This window comes from Anopheles funestus, chromosome 3RL (genome assembly GCF_943734845.2).
Source record: "Anopheles funestus chromosome 3RL, idAnoFuneDA-416_04, whole genome shotgun sequence".
Classification (NCBI taxonomy): Eukaryota; Metazoa; Arthropoda; class Insecta; order Diptera; family Culicidae; genus Anopheles; species Anopheles funestus.
The window spans coordinates 64,423,350-64,437,678 of record NC_064599.1 but is presented as its reverse complement, the minus strand read 5'-3'; the positions used below and the strand labels follow the sequence as shown (position 1 = coordinate 64,437,678).

Below are 14,329 nucleotides of genomic sequence, written 5' to 3'. Positions count from 1 at the left end.
GCTACCTCAGGTCATTAGGCATATCTGTAGACTTTATTAGCTGGCTTGAAACTTACTTAACACCGAGAAATATCGCCTAAAATTGTCAAAAATCTCTCAGATGTATTTAAAAGTTCATCTGGAGTACCGCAGGAAAGTAATTTTGGTTCTCTTTGCTTTACTCTAGGTACTAATTCGTAGTATGTTTTACCAACTCCATCGCTGCTGATGTATGCTGATGACGTGAAAACTTGTTGATTGTTTAATATATGGTGACGAATTGGAAAATTCTCTAAATGTTTTTTTTTGTAATTGGTGCTCGCTCAATTAACTCACGTTATGCGCGGATATACATGTATGTAGCTGTATTAGGTTCTATCGAATAACAGCTTATGAAGTATTCATATCAGTAACTAGATCGTAACACCAGTTACATTCATGATCCTACTTGAACATAGTTATTGATAAGGCAAACAGAATGTTAGGATTTATCACATGGAAAGTGACAGACTTTAAGAACTCTACTTTCGGTACGTGTTTCAAGGCTATCTATTCCTCGCTGGTTCGCTTTGTACTAGAGTATGATTCAGTGACATAGACTCCTTGGCCAATTATATGGGTCAACAAAATAGAGTTGGTTTAGCGCAAATTTAGTAGTTTAGGTCTTCCCAATCTGACGTAGTTCGTACTAAACACTATGCCCTGTTATCCCGATCGATGCTCTCTTGCAACCGATGGATTTTGGACGAGAAGTTGTACAGCCTTCATTGAAATAAATGTAGTTTAGTTTAAGAAATTTAAACTTCTTGATGATTAGATTGAAGAACCATTTTTATTAGAAACGGAAATGTGATACATGTAGGTTAGATACATCGAAGAATTTCTACACAAACAACGCTCCAGTAATCGCTACGTGGAAAACATTGAATGAGTTCAACATTCTTCATGAATACCACATCAGAATATCGGCATATTAATAGAAAATTCTATTCTATAAATTTAACAAACCAATTAAGAATAAGTATTCCCTAATTAATATGTTGAGTTAAACACCTGTTCGTTCAACAATAAACGAATAATAATGGTAGAATTTGATAGAGTAAATTGCTTATCAAAAGGACATACTAACCACAAGCATTGAAATGCTAACATTTTTTGTTAAATACACGTATATCGGGATGAATTATATGTTAGAAAACTATATGTGATTCTCACATCATAAGCAATAATATACTTTTGTGTACCTTGATGTTTGTACTGAACTTTGTGCAACGTAAACTAATAAAATTAATCCAATGTTTGGGGAACATAGTAAAGAAGCGGTTGTTTATCCGAAGCAGCATACAATATTTAACAGTCCTTCCGTAAAACCGCCATCAGGATATACCATTGTAGGACTATTGAAGAATGTTTTGACTAAAACAATTTTATTCTAGAAAGAAACTTTTACAAGTGAAAAGTATTAAAATGTATGATACTTTTTTTGTAGACATTATTCTTATATTAAAAAATGGAAGTAAAATGGTAACCATTTTTAAATTTTACACACGAAACAAAACGATAAAACCCTTTTATAATTCAAACAAATCTTTCAATCATTCCTAAACCCGTTTGATCAATTCCAAATTTCTCAATTAATCGCAATAATGTTATTCAGCTGTGCATAACATTGACTTTTACTCTGTTATCTTAATTCAATTTGCTTGGACAATTCAACCTCCCCATAATTAGTGCAGGTGAAGTTTAACTACTTTAGCGGCTGAATAGAGGTTTTAAATTGCCATCGGACACACCACAACTCGTTCACCGTATTATTTCAATTGCATTATGTTGCCAACATTAGCCTGCGGCGTTAAATTAATCTAATACCTGCAGCTTATGTAAATCATGGCTTTGGTAAGTAGAACACAAACCAATCTGTTTGTTCCGCTAGTTCAGTTCGCTTAAACTACATTAACCGAAAGCTATCGAAAGCGTTAGTGTGATTGGAGCTATGCACTAAAACCCCCAGGAGTGTGGACACACAATCGGGTCGCTTTATCGATCGTGATGATTGGGGAATTTCTGCTAACATCGTTGTTAAACAGTAAATTATTTAATTATGATTCTTTCTGAATCATGAAACGATATTTTTCTTTAAATTTCATCAAAAACTTACATTACCTAACATTGCATTTTTATTGTTGGTAAAAAAGATTTAAATTTTACTTCTTTGGTCTTATAATTGTTCAACAGATCAAACAGAACAAAACAAAACACAAATATGTATATGATCTATTTTAAACGATTTTTGATATTTTATTTATTCTTATGCTCGCAGTAATGTCAGTTCATTAAGTTAGTTACATCTTTTGTTGTTTTATCACTTTTGGTTAAACTAATTTTTTTTAAATAATCACAATTTTGAAGCATTTTATTAGTTGCTAAGTACAAAAACGATTTTTAATATCTATATCATGTCTTAATATTTTATGAATTTCATACTATAGACTAGATATATGAAATTGAAGAATGAAGAATAAAAAGTTCATTGTTTTTGGTGGTACAGTTTTAAAACATCAATAATTAAATGAATAGGAAAGATAACTCAAAATATTTGGGGTGATAGTTTTATAATTTATGGTAAATCGAACGTAAAATAGAACGTTAGAAAAATTACAGATAATTTAATTTCATATACGAATATGTGAATAAAACAGGATACTGCAACATCTATCAAGGAAAAATGCAAGTCTTATTATATAAAGACTTTCAAAGTATATCGATCAACAAAAATAGAAAATATTGCATATATTTCATCATTATCGCATAAGAAATGTGTTTTGTTTTTCAAACTCAGCATCAACACCCAGCTTATTACCATTCTACCATTCATCCAATAAAGCAGTGCTCCCCAACCTTTTTAGTACCGCGGACCACTTTTTGTTCGACATAAGTATATCGCGGCCAACATGTGCCGCCTATGAACGGACTCGTAATGTATGCATATCGTTGTTAAGGCAATTTTTGAAATAAAACATTAGTAAAAATTATAATTAATCACAATTCGACACATCGAGAAGCGTAGAATGATTTCGTTACGTAAAATCGCTTGAAATGGTAAACAAAAAGTGTTAAAATAATCGGTCCAAACGGCCGAAAATTTCTTCCGCGGACCACTTCTACTTAAGCCACGGACCACTTGTGGTCCGCTGACCATAGGTTGGGGATCACTGCAATAAAGAACCTAAAATTCCTCAAAAGAAAAAGCTTCCTTTTTTCCTGGCTCATTTTTTTACCTCGTTACAATACGCCACCACTCATGAAAGGGGGTGGGAAGAGCAAATGGAGTGCAATCGAAAGCTGCGGAAGGAAAATTAGCCCTCCGAGAATAACATTTCCAACTCTACACTGCCAAGAGCACAACCATTGCCGCTTCCGGTTGTGTGTAATGCTATCGGCCATTTTCACGATGATCGCAGCAGGTCGGTGGCCGTGTGGGAAGTGAAAATATTACCCATTTTCCACCATCGTTTCCACACTCGGGCGCGGTTTATTTCGGCGGCTGGTTCCTTTTTTCCTCCTCTCCCATTCTCTCTCTCTCCCTCTCTTTGCCTACAATATCCTGGCGAGGTAGATTTGTGAAATGATTTTCCCGGCATTCCATTTTAAGCGCTACGGTACCACTACGTACGTACTGCAAGGCACAACCATTCACAAATACACATTCCCGTAACGCGGTTCAAGAGCGCGAGTAAATGGTGCGGCGTTTTTTTTCTTTCGCTTCTGTGTATTGCTCACTCGCAATTAAATTCACCACTGCGTCCGAATCCTTGCAGGCTCAACACGGCAAAAACTCACCTTCATTCTATTATTCTATTCATGAACACCCAGGGGTCCCGGGGGATGGAGTACTTCTGGCGTGTACATGTACATTTGCATCAGTGGTGGTATATAGCAAAAAGGGTTATTCTTCCATTTCTGTTTTTCGCCCGCTTCCATTCCACGGTAACCGAGTGGACCTTCAAGCACTTTTAACACAATCACACCATTTGGTTGCCATCTCAACCAGCCCGAAAGGCGGTGTGCAGCTCACTTTGTTTTGTGAGCAATGCACAGCGCACTCATTTGCAAACGAAGCGCGCGAGCTAGTATGGGTTAGTGTGTGTGTGTGTAGGTTTTTGGTTAAAAGATTTCACCTCTTCATTCCCTTTGTTTCGCAAATCCGGGAAGCAAGAAGAACGAAGAATTATTGTCCTTTGCACACCAATACCACCTTCCTGGTCGGTGATTTCCGTGTGTCCACTCCTGTCGAGGAGTTACGGTGAGGACGACAAAAAAACTCCCATTTCCTTCCAAACTTCCTCGTAACGCGTATATAGATGAAACACATCCGCACACAAACACACGTTCAACCGCACGCTCGTCAAAGATGAACAAGGGGGAAAAGCTAACATATACGGCCGCCATTACGCGACTGTCGGTTGGTGGTCGGCTTTTTTGCCTGCTAGCGGGCGCAATTTATGCAACAAGATTTGCCGCCGGTAGCAATGGCTGGTCTGTGCGTGTTGGTGTGTTTCCGTCTTGCGCACTTCGAACGAGGCACGAACCGATGATGATGGTGATGATGATGATGATGGCATCGTGGACGTTCGTGCGTTTTCGAGTATAAATCACACGAGCAATGGATGATGATGATGCTGGGGGCCTTAGTGGCTCGGTTAGTGTAAAGTGGGACGGTTCTCCCTCGGGGAGCACTGTGTTCCGTTTCGAGGTTTTCGAATGAACGCCGAGCTTAATGTTTTTGTTTGCTCATTTCGCTTGTGGTTGCTACTGAACGTCTTCAGTGATGACAGGCCTACTGCGTTTAGTATAGCACAATAGTATGTAATAAACTTCGTTGAGAGGACATATTTCTGGACATAAAGAAGTAAAAAAAAAACACATAAATTTTAATGGGAAAATATTATTCAACATTAATTTAGTATGATAAAATACTAAAGTAGTAAAACAAATCTTAAAATTATTAAAAATTTCCAACAAATTGATGTAAGGCGAAAATCAAGAATGAAATCCTGTTTATCCGATTGCCTATTAACCGGGCGTTGGATTATCCGTGTGGATTTGAAACAACAATTTCGAAGCGGATTTGACTTAGTAACTAGAAAACTAATTGAATTCAAGTCTATTTTTACAATATGATGAAGTCTGGAGTCTGGAAGTCTGGAAAAAGCCTATTATTTACTAACATTTATCTATAAATGTAGATCTCTCTGTTATTCATGTTGTTCGCTTATCCGGCTAGTAGTAAACCTTGATGAAACTGGGTAAACGGCGCTTCACTATATATTCTCTACACTTTCCTTTATTCAATCTAATCGAACGTTGAAAGAGTTTTCGATTTGTTCACGCGATTCTTTCTACTGCACAATTGCACACTTTCGAAGCATTGAAAGGATGCTTACAGTTTGCACTATTTTTGCTACTTTTCTCATTCGTTCCTTTGTTCCTACACAAACACACACACACAATTGCAACATCTCACTGTTCTTCAGTGACATCGTTCCCGGCAAACCGGAGTTGCTTTCGTTGCACAAGGTTGTGTGTCGAAGTGCTTACCTCGTTGAAGCTCTTGTTTATTTTGCACCTCTGCAAGATGAGCAGAAGAAAAAAATCCATCATCAAAGGTATTTGCAAAAAGTGCACTCCGCACTTCGATGCACAAAGAAAGAAAAGCTATTTGGAAAAACGGGACTGACAAAAAAAAACAAAATTCATCTTGCTTTTCTTCATCGCCGAGAAAAACACACTTTATCCAGTGGTGCTAACATTGCACGTTAAGGTGCAAAAAAGCAAAGCATCGATCGAGGTGAGAAGCGCTCTAGTCAAAGGAACTCGATCGATGGTGAAGAAAAAAATGGTGTCAAAGGCGAGCGAGAATCGTTTAAACTTTTGTGTTGATGGTTGGTTGGTTTGTTGGTACGCACAAAAACTAACGACGACTTGCGCAAAGAGCAATATCAAAGCTACTACAGCCAACAATGCACTGCACTAAGTGGAACAGACATTGAGCAAACGAAGGAGACAAACAAGATTCTGTTCGTTATTCGCCGTTTCCTGGTGGCGCACTGCACAATGAAAAGCGAAAAAATTAAACTACCGAAAGTGGATCGATTGATTTTTTTTCTTTCTGTGAGAGTGAAATTCTCACAATGGAAGGAAGCTCCGTAGCACAAATCTTCAAGCAGACCATACAATGTCGGAGCTATCTTCCCGAATGTTGCGAAGTACACGAAAACCAACACTACTTCCAGCAAGCTTCCACCGGTGGTTGGCGCGATATCCAATCTTCTATCGGGGTTTATGCTAATTTTAATGAGGAACTCAAGTATCGTTTACGTTTCGTTGCGCTCACCGCTTCGCATCGCATTCGCCATCATTACAATCAGAATAATCAGCCGCTGTAGAAAAGGTGAATAAAACATGAATTGGCAATTTCGCCATCAAGAAAATCTACCGGCACTTGAGATGCGAATTGCCCTGAATGGATCGAATAGATTTGATTATGGCGTAGTAACCACCGTACCGTTCCCCGAGGGGTTGGACGGAATCATCAAAAGAAAGTTCTTAGACATGCGCATAATTCGTTTCTACGTCATGATGGTAGGGTTTCTTAATGTGAGTGCTGCTGGTACAATATGAGAGCAGAACAAATTTTCATAAATTTTGAAGAAAAAATGTTTTGAAAAGATTTTCACTGAACAGGTGAAAAAGATTTTTCGGGGGATAATAAATTTTGAAAATAGAAGTATCCATAATAAATAAATTTTAAACGAAATTCCATTTAACAAAGGTTAATTTGAATCTTGAGACTTTATTTTAATTTTAGGTTGAAAAAATTGAAGTTCAATCTTTAAACATATTTTATTTTATTTTATTTTATTTTTATTTATTACTTAAATTTATTTCAAAATGACTGACGAGGTACTAAAACATTCCTAAAACTAAAACATTCAAACCAAATTTCGGATATTTAAGACTGTAACAAATGTGAGTTCATTGAAAAGAAACTCATAATAAACAATTTCTCTTCAGTCCCACCAAATGTTTATTAGAATCTTTTCGTGTTATTTACACATTTTTTGGATGCCTTTTTTCGTGTTTTAATTTTTGTAGTTTTTTACACAATTGCTGGGTGTTTCATCGATATTTTCGGCCAGCATATTTTGCGAATGTCACTGTGTCATAAGTATAAAAATTCCTAAGTATCGATGAAATCAAAATAACTCATAATTAGCTATTACACTTTTCAAACCTTTATCATCTTTTTCTGCATAAGCAGAGAAAAACCGGATTTTTGCCCAATCTAATATAATGCTAAGTAATCTGTTGAGGACAATATAATTATTATCGAATGAAACAAAACAACAGCAAAACAGATAAGTTCATTGGCATTTTATTTGTATTAAATTATCCTCAGCACTCCTTCAACTGATCGAGTGCTGTTGGAAAACTATTGAATCGATAGAGATTGAGATCGTACTCTAGTACTGGATTTTGGATTGATCATTTCATTACCCTCCATTCCTAGAACGTACCACCAACGAATTCTTTTCAAATGCAGCCACCATTACAGCGTCTTTGCAGCTTCCTTTACGCTATTCTTTTTCTTCCATTCCGACACATCCAAACACACACACACACACACACGCTGAGTGGATCACTTCACTGATCGGTGAAGTAGTTGATAGGCGATAGGTGCCGATAGTAGATGCCCCCTTTTGCTGACCCCGGGCGCACCGATGTGTTGACAGACCATCGTCGAGTGGCGTTTAAAAGAATACGGAGATCCGTGAGATCTGATTCCACACGAGATGAGGGGTAAAAACAAAAACCCATAAAGGGGAAGACATAAAAAAAGAAGAATCCAAGACAAACGCCGTATGTTGTCCCAGGAAACGAGATGGTCCTCTTATATGTCGCTCAAGAGATACCCGCGTCCGAAAGGTGGGAAAGCATTGCTCGAGAATCTGGCGCCTTGTTGAAGGCATCGAATTACCTACTCGATTCCACTTCGAAACTAGCCGTACGTGGGCCCGGCGTGGCCCACACTTGGTGCGATCTTTTGACGTGCGCCGGGAACACACAAGCACACGCACAAGGGTACACACAAAAACCAAGCACGGATTGATTTTGCCTCCGATTGGTTCCAGACCGGTCGGTCGGTTTGTGTTTTTGAATCCCCAGGCCTGTTTCGTTTGGAGTGGATATTCTCCGAAAAGTGAGCAAAATTTCATCCAACATCTTCATAGTACTTCGACTGCTTATTTGGTTTCCTTGGAAGGAAGAATGGTTCCAAGCCGTCCCATCCCAAAAAAAACCAGTTGGAACAGCTCAAACGTCTTCCAACAGGAAAGTCTCCATCTCCAGACGACTTCTCTAACGTCTGGTCCTCTTCTTCAACAACAGACAAAGTAGTGTGGATGGGCCATTTTTCCTTTATAAACTAAAAACGTTTTCCAATTTACGGGAAAATCTATCCCAATCGTCAGGAAAGGAACATTGGCCAGTTTGGCTGACACAGTAATCGTATCGATCAAACTCTTTCCCAAGGTGTCCCTGTGGTGGGTTGATTTCGTTTTTACTTTCTGCACACACACACACACTGTCCCACAGAACGGTGCCCAACTGACGCAGGATCTCCATTGTCAATGGGCGAATGGAAAATAATGTTGGCACGTGGCCATACCAATTTGTCGCAGTCCATTTCGTTACCCGTTCGTCCAGTCGGGGGTGAGCACAAAACAACAGGCCTCACGCCTTCGAATAGACGGGCCTCCGGTGGCTTCCGATGCAAGTGATGGTCGACACAAAAAAGGCACTACGAGATATAGATGATGGAACCAAGGAAATGGAAATCGACAAACGCGTAATTGGATTTTCCGATCCGTGTCCGTGTCGCCGTGTTCGGGTCCTGTGGGCGGTTCGTACCGAACGGTTTGCATACGGTTTTAAGCGTTGGAAAAGTGTTTGGAAGGAAAGCGTTTTTCCAGCTCGAGTTTGAAGTGGTTGTAAAATAAGCTATAATTATTTCAAAAATATACTATTCGGGGTGATTGGGAAATTCATACCTTAAATAACTAAAAATCTCGCGATATTGGTTTAACAAGGTTTATGGATTCAAGGTGTGACTTTCGAAAGCTTAACTCAATATCTTAAAGATCAAGTCTTTTATTACTTATCTTAACATAATTTCCTACACTTCCGAATACTTTTCAAACCGGGAAACGTTACTTTAAAAAATGCCAGATATCTACTCTATTACGCTTCATCAACTTACCAACCACGCAGACTACGGCTCACTCCGCTTGTATGCACCTTGTAGCTTCGATGCACCGAAAAGCTTACTTCACTAGTGCATCGTCACTAGTGCAAAATGTTACCACCAGCGCCGGAAACGAGGCAGATAACCGCCGTTCCGTTTTCCGGAATCGAATTGGCAAGTAATTTATACAGTGCTCCGCTTCGGCACAAGTTCTGCAATCGATTTACGGCAGCAATAGGACCGGCTTTCGGCCGAAGCTGGAAGGATTCGAAATGGGACGACAACAAAAAAGGCGAGAGTACGATAAATAACAAAGCTGCCAGTTATGGTGTTGGGTCGACCCAGGGACAGCATGGCTTTTTTGGGGAGGGATCAACGATGTTAGAACCGTTTGGTAGTGGTTTCAGCTTCATTCTCCTCCTTGGAAGTGGCTTTACAACGAACCAGGTCCGTGGTTGACCTGCGCAATCATACGATACATTATGATGCAACTTTTATAGGGAAAATTTTTGGGTTTCGGGTCACGAATTTGCTGGAAAATGTGTAGTCGGAAAAGTTGGAAAAGTTTGTTTTTTTCTTTCGCTCAGTAAGTAATGAAGGGTTAGAAGTGAGCCGAAGATCGTGCTTTCAGTGGGAGTGATTTACGTGACCTCGTAAACTGAAACGAATCGTCCGAGCGAATTGGACTGGATCAAATTCAATTAGGGAACTAGGTGAGGATGGTTGCTAACATATCTAATTAAGGGGAATGTTGCTGGTGTGCGAATGTTTCGCTCAACTTTGTCTGCGAAGTGCTTTGTGGATGTTTTATTTAAATGCACTAAATTATGCAACCCAATTTGTTTCGTTTTCGAAACGGGACGAAAATGAGAAGCTTTACATAAGCTTTTAAAAGGGTATATTTAACGGCATGCTCTACGCTGAATGTCCTACTCAAGGCTACCCCAAAGTGTGAGGATTTTACATCCCAAAAACTAAGAAATTGCTTACTTCCTTTTCCCCCGATCGCATTACCGGTGGGTGTGTTTGCTTTGACACGATCGTCGTTCGTTAATTTGTTGTGTAAAAAGGGAAAGTTTTTTTCCCCCTGAAACTTAACGCAGTATTTTGATACCCTTCTCTTCCTGTGCTCGGTATAGCAGCAAAGCATCTTCAACCAGGTGTAGCAAAATCGTCTGTCACCGGATTCGGATGCAACTCCTTGATTTGGAAAGAGTTAAGCCCGCATTCCACGTAGAGCATTTTTCCACAGGGGTTACAAACCGATGTCTTCTGCTGGCGAATAACTGAAGTTCTGAATTCAGATACGGAGGAGTACAACCTTGTCTAGCCCAAAAATCTGCCTGTAATTCGATACGATTTCAATGGTGCTGCCTAATTGCTTGATTGGAAGATGATATTCCAACGCTTCACGGTAACGTTTTTGCGATGGTGAAACCTCAACCGTTGATATTTGATGCCTGCAGTTACCGAGGTTTTTGCTTCCTGTGTTCTTTTCTTCGGTGATGTGATTTCATCGACCACAGCTTAGTGGTTTGAAGAAAGGGCTTTTTCCTCAAGGTTTTTGGTCGCAGGCGCACTTTCACTGTATGTACGCATTTTTGTTTTCCCGTCCTCAGAATTTGTGCTCTTGGGCTTATTGTGCAAGACGCTATTTGCAATCGAACGCTATTGATTAGTATTTTGTTACGAGATCGCTCTATTTAGCACAATGGATATGAAGAATAGTGTCCCTTTTTGTGGAAGGGAAGCTGAATTGTGGAACAATTCGAACGCAAAGTTGTGTGTTTATTGATTTTGAAGTGTATGATATCGATGGCATTCTAAGAGACAGAAACAATGGACGGATTTTATTGAGTTTCCAGCGGGAGTTCTTGAAGAACACCTGGGAATTAAGAAGATTCTTGAATTCTTGAATTCCCAAAACAAACAAAACGCATGGATTATTCTATACTTAATCCACAAACTTAATTCTACCTTCAGTACTGCTTTAAGACATCATCATCACCATCAAAATGTCGAAGCAATCAGCCAGCAAACCCATAACCCCAGTTTGGTTTTTGCCATGAATTCCCTCGCCTATCGATCCAAAAATTCCTATCCAATCAATAAATGAAACTCGTCTACGCTTAAATAGTCAAGGGGGGAGAAGAAATTCTTTTCTCCTGACCGGAATTTTCCACTTCCATCCTGAAACGGGTAATCTACCCGTCCACTCCTACATCTCTATCTGTACGTCACCTCGGTACGGTCTAATGGCAAATTACTAAATTCAATAATAATGAGATTCGTCCGGAGAACGTTTCCCTGTTTTTTTCTGCTTTTTGCTGATGTCTTTCCTTCCCCTCCACTTTTTCATTCCAGATTTTACACACTTAAAGTCAACCTTCGGTGGTGGCGGTGGCGCTTGCTTGCCGGGTAAGTTAAACGGACCATTTTACAATGTATATTAGAACCGGAGATAACCTACAAAACTGCGAAAGAAAACATTACCAGCAAACGTTCGATTTCAATTTGCATTTTCATTTCGTCTCGACCACTCCACGCCAGTGTGGAGGGAGGGCGAGGTCCTTGGGGGGTGCTCCATTGAGAGGGATGAAGGGTAGGGAACGACTTTATCCTTGTGTGTGTGCTGTGACAGTAGCAGCACTGATGACTTTCCTCTAAATCTGTTGCCAAAATTGACTAATTTTCCTATGGACCCATTCGTCCACGTCCCGGGAATCCGTGGCCACCCTTCTTGGCGCAGATGACGAAGCCAACGTTATCTTGTGACCGACCGACCTCGTCGTGATCATGCGCAAGACTCGCCAGGAATTCCACACCCAGCAAGCTGGTGTGTGTTAACAGCCATTTATGTATTTTTTTTCCTCTTCTCTGTCTCTCTCTCTCTCGCTTTCTCTCGCCCTTCATAAGCTCCAACGCTACTTACTGACAAACCCGGGCTTATTGGGGCGAGTTTTTGGTACCGTCGTGTATGCCGGGTTTTCGTCGTGGAGGTTTTTTTGTTAGCTTCTGTTATGTACCAAAAACCAGTCATTCAGTCAGTCACTTTGTGCGGCACTCCCCATTTCCCATTAGCCTTTCCCTTTTCCATCTTCAACATCGCTTATGCACGGAGTTGTGTTGCGAGCTGTCTTCGGCTCGTTTAGTGCCCTTTCAAGGTATACAACCCAATACGGTGTATGGGTAGACTACCGCTTGTGGCAAAGACTTCGGTACATAAAGAGTATCGCAAAGTACATTCTGATATTTTAATCTCATTTTCGTGCACAATGGTGCTGTAAAGGTGTTGGGAAGAACGAGACGAAACCTGGGAATCGGTGGTTTCCCGTTTGGCCTCAACGCTTCGAACGAATCCTAGGAAGGTGTGCGCCACCAACACAATACGATAATTGGTTTGGTTTCAAGAGAGCAAATTTTCACGGGCCTAGAAAATAGAAAGCATGAAAAACACAGCTCCCTTTTTTGTCAGTACCTTTCCTCATGTTGCCCAAGCTTTTCCAACTTCCCAGATTGGGGCGAGGTTCGTAGTTCGTTCGCTTAGTTTTAAGCCCCTGTACTAAGGGCGAAAATGGCTGCTTCTTTGCACCACGAATCCATTTCGTGGAAGCTCGTGTTCATTGCCGGTGGCATAAATCCCCCCACAAAAAAAACACTCTGACGAGTTTATGACGAGCTCTGTCAGCCTCTCAACTCCCTTAATGTGGGGCGTGGGACTTAAAATGGGAGCCGATTTAAAATGTGTTGCACGCTGCGAGGAAAGGTACAAAGAGGGAAAGGGAGAAGGTTTTTAGTTGTTTAAAGCCGTGACAGCTAAATTAAATTATCTACCAACCGGCGGGTTTGCGTTGATGTGCGTATTGTATATTTACAAAGCAAACGTGGCAAAAGGACGCAAGAAATACGCGTTGAAGAAGCGTATTATTTTTATTACGATCTTCGTGAGGGGTTGAGAAATCTTTAGAGGCAGTTTCGATGAAGAAACTTACAATGAAGCATTTGTATGTGTGGGTGATTTGTTTTTTGGGTTGCAAGAATTAAATAGATAAAAGTTCTAGATACAAAAAATAATGCAAGAAGTATAAAGTAAACTGAAACAAAATATATATCTGAAAAATAATATGAAACTTTTTTTGTTGAGACTTACAATAAATTTTATACGATTTGTATCAAATTTCAATTATCTTAATTTCTTTACATATTTATGAGGTTTTTTTTACCATCGTTTGCCACTTATATCAAATGATATGAAAAGTTTTCCTATGCAGTTTTAAGACAAAAACATTTAAAAATTTAAAACACCAATAAAATAAATTTAAAAAATCACAACGTATAAAATCCCCTTAAAACGCTGCCGATTGGAGAATTAAAATTATCAAACGCTTCCAAAAATATTCCATATATCTATTTACTTCAATTTAAAGACTAATTAATTTTTTTTCAAAAAAAAAAAATACAAAATGATTTATACGTTGTAGAAACTGTTCCTTTTTTTCAATTTTCCCTTTTTATTCACAAAAAACAAGTTTTCGTATAATTCTAAGACTAATCGTATGAAACTTTGCTTTAATCTGTTCTTAAGCTTAATTTATTTAATATAATTTGATTAAAATCTCATGAAAAATGCTTTTCTCGTTGATTCTTGTCCACAACTACGATGTCCTTAAGACTGAAAAGATTTCGTTGGTAAAACATAACAAAATTTGCCGTTAAAAAATCGTGATTATTTAATGTCTCTTATTCTTTACCATGATGTTTTATGGAAAAAATAATAATCTTTTTTCCTACAAATTGACTTGTGTAACTAATGAAAGTGTGATTATTAATCTTTTAAAAAACTAAAGTAGTTTGGTTGATGTTTGGTATAACTAGATTCAATAATATTTTCACTAACCGAAAGCATTGTTAATATATTTACAATTCCTACTGCATGTCTTGTTATCCGACGCTATCATACCATTCAAAACGATGATAAGAAGTTCTGTGAATGGAGTACAACAATCACACTAATAGACCTATCACATTATGGCCATTGTATATGAA

At 39.0% G+C, this 14,329-nt stretch overlaps 1 protein-coding gene across 4 annotated transcripts in view; it reads left to right on the top strand.

Annotated features, from left to right (window-relative positions):
- LOC125768501 (homeobox protein unc-4 homolog) overlaps positions 1 to 14,329 on the top strand; it is a 69,657-nt gene that overhangs the window by 25,773 nt on the left and 29,555 nt on the right. For all 4 annotated transcript variants that reach the window (XM_049436257.1, XM_049436256.1, XM_049436255.1 and 1 more), the window contains exon 2: positions 11,648 to 11,701. In XM_049436257.1, coding sequence (XP_049292214.1) covers positions 11,648 to 11,701 — 54 coding nt within the window. The remainder of the gene's footprint in view (positions 1 to 11,647; positions 11,702 to 14,329) is intronic.